General features: G+C 37.5%; 1 protein-coding gene across 1 annotated transcript; it reads left to right on the forward strand.

Moving 5' to 3' along the window:
• The first annotated feature begins 330 nt into the window (after positions 1–330).
• LOC127633845 (sushi, nidogen and EGF-like domain-containing protein 1) lies at positions 331–6,085 on the forward strand. The gene is made up of 7 exons (XM_052113195.1): positions 331–638; positions 4,417–4,538; positions 4,658–4,945; positions 5,039–5,134; positions 5,238–5,379; positions 5,616–5,698; positions 5,830–6,085. Exons 1-7 carry the CDS (start codon positions 341–343, stop codon positions 5,908–5,910), a joined length of 1,110 nt encoding a protein of 369 aa, XP_051969155.1. The 5' UTR covers positions 331–340; the 3' UTR covers positions 5,911–6,085.
• Positions 6,086–9,385: the final 3,300 nt, after the last annotated feature.

Below are 9,385 nucleotides of genomic sequence, written 5' to 3' on the forward strand. Positions count from 1 at the left end.
TTTCAGTCATGCCACTGGGTAAGATTTTGTTACTGATTGACAATCAGCCTTAATGTGTCAAATACAATACAGATAAATCCATTTCAGAGATCTGATAATTAAAATGAAATCTGTTTCCCCACAACTTATTAAACACTGACTAAATGAGTTATGTGAACATTTAATTATACAGAATGAATTGTCTTTTATATATATATATATATATATTTTTTTAATTCAGCAATATATATTTTTCCAATGTATTCCCAAAAGATTCTCTCTCTCTGTTGACCCCTGCAACAACTACACTGTGCTGAATGATTCTCGGAGATCCATCAACAATAAAAATTCCCCTCAATTAATGTGTGACACTGCGGTCAGCTGGAGTGGCTGGTACCGTCTCTTCATTGAGGGTCAGAGCTCGCAGATGCCAGACACATGTGTTGATAAGTATAGCTGTGGCACTCATGCCCCACTGTGGATAAATGGTCAACACCCAAGAGTTGAGGATGGAGAGGTCACCCGAGATGTGTGCGGTCACTGGGGCAATGACTGCTGCCTTTTCCGTTCCAATTCCATTCAAGTCAAAGCCTGCCCAGGAAATTATTTTGTCTATAAGTTTGTGACACCAGCTACCTGTTATCTGGCTTACTGTGCAGGTAAATACATTTACATGTGTCCTTTGCACACGCAAGTGATAACTGTGTCCTAGTTGATTAATATTCATATTTTCTTCAGATTTAATGAATAATTGAAGTTGGCACAATGCTAAGTGGAATGTGTGGTCCTTTTCAGTATTCCTTATTCATAGTAGCATGGCACAGATAAGGCAGTCACATTTAACTTTACTCACCCATATAAAGTATGAAGTGCAGCATAAAAAAGAGGCTTCTTGGCAATTAGTTTGCTGATTTTACACATGCTTCATATCCCTCCACAGAATTTCGCTGTATCAAGGTAAATGTGACCGCGCCTCTAGACTTGGTCTCTTCACTGTGTTGTACTGCCGTTTAACCCTTGTGCTGTGTTCCTCGTTGACTCCTTGTGTTCCCGGGTCAAAATGACTGACCCATTTACGGTATTCTTTCAATTGGATACACTTGAGAATTATTGACCCACAAAGCCCATTATAAAATAACAAATTTCCAAAATCTTACACAAGGAAAAACACACTATTTTCTGAAAAACTAAATTATCCACAAAGAATCACATTTAGAAAAGCATTTATGTTGCACACACTAAACATCAGTTTATACACTGTTGCAAACGATAATGATTTTTCATCAAAATGAATTTTATTCAGATAAAAAAAAACATACTATGACCTCTCAGAAACAGATGTATTCAAGTTAACAGATGCATATTTCTCAATTTACTGTATTTACTACATGCTCAATTCTGTAGAGGTTGAAAATGTTGGGTTTTCCATACATATTGTAGGAAAGCAAAGTATTGTGCAAATATAAAATTACAACTTACCTGTTCTCGGTTCTAAATGTCCCAATTATTCTAGCTACAGTATAAAAGTTTAGACGTGGCATCACTCTCTGTCCAGCTTCTGTGAGGCTTGTGATTGATGACACTATCTTTCACAGCAGCTCTTGTCTCATTTGATATATTTCTGCTTCTTTGTCTTCCTATACCTCATGCTCTTTGTTGTTCCAGGTTTTTGATGTTTCAGTGAGCAACTGTTTGTTTGTTTTATATATTTGAGATAGTGAAGTATTCCATATTGGTTGATTGTGTTTGCACGGGTGAGATGTGTTTACTGCATTATCTCATTGAGCTTTGTTAATTTGACTCCCTTGGTTTTAGATTTGATGCAGGTGTATTCACAATGACAACTGCGCTGGACTGCTGAGAGATGTGTGAAGAGATTTGCAAAAAGAAAGCATGAGAACCGCAAATTGTGTGGAAGCAGGAAAAAATATTTAACCGTTTTGTGGAACGTTTACATGTTTCTGGCACATTAGCAAGAGAAATTGATGTACTGGTGAATTGTTTCAGTCACTATGTGAAAAAAATGTAAGTGTTATGAATCTAATCTAAAAATCTAAAAATAACTGTGCAACAGTCAAATGGAGACTAAAGAGTAGACAAGCACAAAAGAGAACTTCTTGTTTAAGAAGAATCATTTCTGAGGTTGTACAGAATTATGATACACATGACAGTTCACTTGTAGTCCCAATGTCGTTGCATCCTGAGATGGTCTGAGATCATATGCAGCGTTCTCATAGATGACACTATTCTTGCCAATTTTTCCCAGATGACTGACATAGAAGAAAAAGTGAGAGCTCGTCATATGCGCGTGTTCCGCAAAACACACTTGCATTGCACGTCAGTTGTCTTGTCGTCAAGTGTGTGCACTGTCCCGACATGAGAGACCGTTATGAGCCAAAACCAATTAAATAGGGAGAGAGAGCTCAAGAGACGGGAAAGGTATTAGGGAGCAGATGACAAAAAATTATTAGAAAATAAAATACAATTTCACCCACTTCTCCCTAGCCGCTGTCTTTACGTTCAGCTGTTTTAATATGTATTATTTCCATTGCATATTAGCGTAAAATTGGGTGCAAGCCCTTCTTTCATGTTTGTTGAAAAAGGAGAACAGGAGACAAACATAATTAGAAAATAAAATTAAACATCACCCATATCTCCCTTTTATTATTTTCAGCTATTTTTGATTATTATTGTTTCTGTGCAAATGGTGCCAATAAGCGCAAAAATGGGTGAGAGCCATTCTTTCATGTATGTTGACATGTTATCAAGAATAGGTAGTTTTTTAATACATTTCATTATCTTAATTTTAAGATGCAATTTGGGTGATTAGTTTGAAATAGGACGGCAGCTATAACGCCTGTTTTTTTGCCGGTTACATGCGGATATAATGGGAAATAAGCATACAACCGGAAAATTTTGAAAAGCAAATGCATAAGCATGCACAAAGGGACAAATATGAGCAGCAAGCACACTAGGTGCTCAGTTACAGGTACTGCACTAAAATAATTCTGCTCTAAACATCAATTTTGCTTATAATTAAGAGAAACTCCGCTGTTTTGTAGCGCTTTCTCATCTTTTAATTTTTTTATTTATTATCATTGATTAATACATAGACGTAATAACTGATGTGTCCTCATGAAATCAGAGTCTCTCTCTCCTCGAAATCCGAACATAAGTGGTCAAACGAGACGATCAGTGTAACGGCGATGTGTTTCGCTACATTTGTGATCGGTTCACCTCAAAAGCATCTTAATACCAGTATACACATGGCATCAGTTGGAGACGAATGGTCTTGTAGTTGATGCACTACAGTCCTGTATTGTGCGCACGAGCACAAATGAAAACAAGACTGTGACTCGCAGAGCGCTGACTGCAAGTTGTGTAGTGTAAGCTTGGCTTAACACTTTTAGAGGGAATATACCTAAGGATGGATCACTTAGAAAACTATGTTAAACTGAGATTTAAACATTTAAACTGTAAAGAAACTAAAGGACAAAGACATTGACCAACAATTAAATAATCTAATGCAACAGATCAATAACCAATAGCATGAAATAACACAGTTCCTCAACAATTGAAAATAATTGACGAAACAGTGAATATAAACAGAAAAAAGTGAATACAATCAAAGTGGTGTAAGTGAGTTGCTTAAAAACAATCACACTCTGTTATAAATGTGAAGGACTTTTTTAGAATTTTTGCACAACAGTATAAAGATGATTGGCCAGCTTGATACTGGTTGATCTTACCTGTTCTGTTGAAACTGTTACAGTATCCATTAAAGTATGTACTGGGCCATTTACCATTTACCACTTTCATTAAATAGAAACCAAAATGTCGCCGACTTTTGTCGCATCCCACAATGCAGTAAACTGAAACTGTACTGTATATGGAATTTTGGCCACAAATATGGTGGTGTGCACATCCTGGGAACTAGGAAGACACTATGACAACACTCAAAACGCCAAAACCGCTTTGTTGTTGATAACAGCAAAATTTGTATCACTACATTAATTCATTAAACCTAACAGAGAATGGAGATTCTCAAATTAAACCCATATCTGGTTTCTCACAACCTAAAAAAACAACACTGTCTAAATGAATTATTTAAAGACAATTATATGATGAATTATATGTTTTGTTTTCTAAACAAATGTACATTTACATTTATGCATTTGGCAGACGCTTTTATCCAAAGCGAATTACAGTGCACTTATTACAGGGACAATCCCCCGGAGCAACATGCAGTTAAGTGTCTTACTCAAGGACACAATGGTGGTGGCTGTGGGGTTAGAACCAGTGACCTTCTGATTAACAGCCCTGTGCTTTAGCCCACTACGCCACCACCACTCCAAATGTAATCTCCTTATTAAGGAGATCAAATACGTCTATTCAACATTGCAAAAATGCACATGTCTTTGTTCATTCTCTTGGCAGTGCCAACGATATTCTATCCGTTTGGCTCAGAAGACACTGAAGTAACTATTGGTGATACAAGCAACAATCTTATCCTGTCCAGTCCATTTACGTTCTTCGGGCGTACATACTGGCAAATATATGTGAGAATTCAGTTTACTTTTTAAATGTGAATGACATATTCTGTATTAACATTGTTATAAGTCAGGGTGACATGGAAGCCAGATTTTCTGATGTATTCTCACCACTTTTCTTATTACAGGTTAATAATAATGGACTCCTTACGTTCAGCCAACCTATAAATGAAACTGACCCTTACCCCTTACCGGCCAAAGGGAGCGAAGATTTCATTGCTCCTCTCTGGACTGATCTTGATGACTATGTTAGTGGTGTGTACTCATTTAATCAGTATACAACTGGAAGTGTGCTCACTCGGGCCACTCAGGAAATACAACAGCATTTCCCTGATCTGAGCTTCATTGCGGCTTGGGTATTTGTTGCAACTTGGGACTTGCAGATTTCAGGCACAGTAAGTTATATCTCTGGAACAGTAATCTTTTACACCTCTGCACAAGATCACAGACTATGTAGAGTAAATGTTGATATTGTCGTCTGTGACAATCCGTATTTTCAATCTTATCAGGGATACTTGTTTCAAGTGGTTTTAATGTCAGGCAGTAATTTTTCTTTTATTCTGATGAATTATGGTGACTGTAAAGAGCCAATTCAACCTGTGCAGGTAAATGTAACGAGTCTTCTGTGTCACTGGAACAGATTCATATTCTATACTCTATACTCTCTCTACATGTATACACACAACTTAATTTGAATGTTTTAAATAGGCTGGCTATGACACTGCAAACTCCACACACTACTTTGCAATTCCTGGGTCAAACAATATAAGCTACATTCCACAACTCAAGAGAACGAGTAATGTAAATGTTCCAGGTCGTTGGGCATTTAGAGTGGACGGTATCCCAAAATGTAGGTGTTTCATTAAGGTTGTGAATTATTATTATCATCGGTTTGTTCATATTATTGCATTCTGTGTTAAATCATACACCAAAACAAAAAAAGAGCAATGACATATATTGAGAAAATCAAATATCATATCCCTATGTTATGCTCAGTATACATACTGTAACTTGCAAGCGTATACACGTTCACCATGTAATTCAACATTCTTTGCGTTTTATGTGTGGCTTGTGTGTATCCTTTAGACAATATATTTGGACTTCAAGTGAGACTTACCTCTTTGTTAAACCTAACCGAGAATGGAAACGCTCAAATAATTTTAGACCAAGTAAGTCACACTCAATACAATTATCTATGCTAACTTACTACAACTATCTATGCTAGGTACACTTCTAATATACAACAATGAAAATATACAATGTTCAATCAATTGTATCTGTTTGTCCATTTTTGTTTCAGCTAAAACAGGAGCTGATCAAACATGGTCTTCCGAACACTACAGAGGTGAAGTTAAGAAGTCTTCAAAAGATAAAGCCGTAAATCAGTCTCATAGGGAAATAAAACAGAAACATCTCAGATACCAAATTCCCCAGCATCGAAGATGTATATACTGATATAGAGAAAGGAATGTTGCTCCTCAGAAAGTGCTAACCCTTTCAGTCTTTCCGTCTTTCACACACATTTGGACAATGCACACATTACACATCCACACACAAATCAGCTCTGAGGTTCAAAAAACAAATATAAATGTTAATTTCATATTTAAACATATATTGCATAATAAATTACATCATTTAGTTCTGGTCCTCTAATCTGATTTGATGATAAATGTCCCACAAGTGCTGATATTTAGTATCACAGTACTGTGATGTTTCACAATTTGTATCACTCCACTTATCTGTGTTCATGTCATTCCAGACCAGAGTATGTGAGTGGTATGCTCAAAGCAGAGTTGGTGAATTGCATAACACCGGCATGTCTTATCACATGTGACGGCACGTTATTAAATAAGGCGCAAGTCCAATCAAGACGCAAGTTCATAGATCGGATCATAATTAACCGACAGTGGCTTTGAATGCTTTTTAACTGAGTGTAGAGCACAGCATTTGGGTCGAGCGACTCGCTCCCTCGTCATGAGCAACTCTGGTGGAAGACAGCGGCTGGATCTTTGGATGATACAGCTCATTTCCCCATCTCCTTGAGTTAACAAACCTCCAAATAAGACAGATGAGACAAGCTTGTGTGCAGTGCAGCATAGCTCTCTCTGCACATGACGTGACTAACAACTAATTGTCCAGTTGAAACATTACATAAACATGAGTGCAGCCGTTTAAGGGATTAAAGGTTTTTAAGAGAAAGTGCTTTATCACACATGGTTTCTGTTGGAGAACCCTGCTTTTATGTATTTGTGTGAACACATAATTGACATTAATATGTTTATATGAGTGTGCATGTGCATATATCCTCAAGTGCGTTGGGGAAACCAGAAGTCCGATATATAGGGAAACCCCACGTGACGAGGAGGGCAGGGCCAGGCCATGACTATGCATGCCCGGCCCCCAATATGGGCTAATTCGCCAAGGAGAGGGATAAAGGCAGCCGGGTGCGGCAGTTCAGGAGAGAGAGAGAGAGCCACAAGCAGCTTCCATTTCTGCATTTGTGTTTGTGTCTTTTTGTTTCATTAAATATTACTTTGACTGTTCAGCCAGTTAACGCCTCCTTTCCCATTTTAACACAACTGTTACACCCCACTATTGCGGTGCAATGCATCTGTCACATTACAAATTGAATGCCACTTTAGTGTGTCTTGCAGCTTTCTCACACTAAACGTGTGAGTGGTGGTGGTGTAGTGGTCTAAGCACATAACTGGTAATCTGGTAATCAGAAGGTTGCTGGTTTGATCCCCACAGCCACCACCATTGTGTCCTTGAGCAAGGCACTTAACTCCAGGTTGCTCCAGGGGGATTGTCCCTGTAATAAGTGCACTGTAAGTCGCTTTGGATAAAAGCGTCTGCCAAATGCATAAATGTAAATGTAAACGGCTTGCTGGTGTCCGTGTAAATGAGCTATTATAATTTTATATTTGCAGAAGTTATTATTACACCCCCTGTGTTACATCATTAATGACCAACATGGTTCAAATGAGGGATGTAAGTAAAGTAAGTAAGTAAAGTTTATTTCTAAAGCGCTTTTCACAGATAAAATCACAAAGTGCTGTACACGAGAAAGGTAAAAGCAAAATCTTATATAAACAATATAAAAATATATACAATACATATGTAAAATCAAAGTGACACTAGTTAAAACCCATCAACCAAAAGCCTTCTTAAATAAACAAGTCTTCAGATCTTTTTTAAAAGAGTCAACAGAGTCAGCCAGACGCAGAGACAGGGGCAGGGCGTTCCACAGTCTGGGGGCAACAGACTGAAAAGACAGGTCCCCACGGGTTTTATAACGAGTCTTGGGGACCATAAGAAGGTTCTGGCCAGAAGACCGAAGAGTGCGGCTAGAGGAGTGCTGACTCAAAAGGACCTTGATGTACTGTGGGGCCTGACTATTTAATGCCCTAAAAGTCAGCACTAAAATCTTAAAATCAATCCTATATTTTACAGGGAGCCAGTGGAGAGTCAACAAAACGGGAGTGATATGAGACCTTCTTGGGGCACCAGTTAAAAGTCTAGCAGCACAATTTTGAACCATTTGCAGCTTGTTCACAGCAGACTTATTCATGAAGGTAAAGACAGAGTTGCAATAATCAAGTCTAGTTGATATGAAAGCATGAATAATAATTTCCAGATGGATGTGTGACATAGTTACTGCGGTTTCGGGAAACAGTCATGACTAGTTCTTCATTTCTCCAACAATGCATCATACTGTGGTGGGAGTTACATCATTGAATGGGAAAAGCACCCCAGTGTGGTTTCATTCATACAGCACAGGTTTGCTGAAAATGCAGTTGTGAGACCTGAAAATCTGCGGGTGTCAGTTCATTTATAGAATAAGGTTGTCACTCTCGTAAATAACTGACTTGTGCGTGAACATAGCTGTATTAAGCACTCAACTACAGGACTGACAATCCTATTCTGCTTCTGTGTGAATGTGGCGTTAGTGTTTTCTCACACTTCCGCCTCACTCTCTCACCAGTGAGTGAGGGATAAGCGAAAAGTGGCAAATGGTAAACTCAGAGTGGGGCTGAACTAATAACAGAACACTGAGCGGGGGATGGAAATTGCTGTTATTCCACATACTGTGATCAAATACATGCATTCATTAGCAGAGAATAAAAAGTCTGACACGTAAGTTATTATATAACTTCTCGACCAAACAAACAAACAAACAAACATTACAAATATATGTTAACAGATCTGTAGTTTGTGAAGAATAAACTTAAACCTGTTCTTCCACTATAGCCCCATTGACTAGTTCATCCAACTATACAGTACTCTCTTTTTCTTCTCAAACACACTAAATAGTCTTAATGGTGAAATATTATTCACTTGTATATAGCAAAACAAAACTTTAGAATTTGTCCTTGTAAACCAATCATTGAGCCATAGACACCATAGTACTGTACTGAATAAATTCATATCACAGCAACTTTTAAATACAGGCAATAATATTATATGACATTATTAATAAGCAAATATGTTTATATATATGTTTATAGTATTCTAACATGATTACAAGCAATGGAACAGCTGTTCTGATATATTTTCCTTCGTAAATATATTGTTTTTGTAGTTTTAATTTACTATTTTTGTGTCAATAAACTTATTGTAAAGTGTTACTATTTTTTCTATACTGTATGTCTACACTCATACACACATTTATGAAAATGGACAGTAACAAAACAGCACCAGAGGAAAGATCACAGAACAGAAAATGAGAGATGACCAACTATGATACTGAGTTACAGTAAGTAAGACAACAGAAAATGCCTTGGTTATGTACATATACTGAGTAGGAATGAGACGCTGCATCGCTTTGACTCACTGGCACACATAAGTGGTCACGT

The sequence above is a fragment of the Xyrauchen texanus genome, chromosome 40 (assembly GCF_025860055.1).
Source record: "Xyrauchen texanus isolate HMW12.3.18 chromosome 40, RBS_HiC_50CHRs, whole genome shotgun sequence".
NCBI classification, from domain to species: Eukaryota; Metazoa; Chordata; class Actinopteri; order Cypriniformes; family Catostomidae; genus Xyrauchen; species Xyrauchen texanus.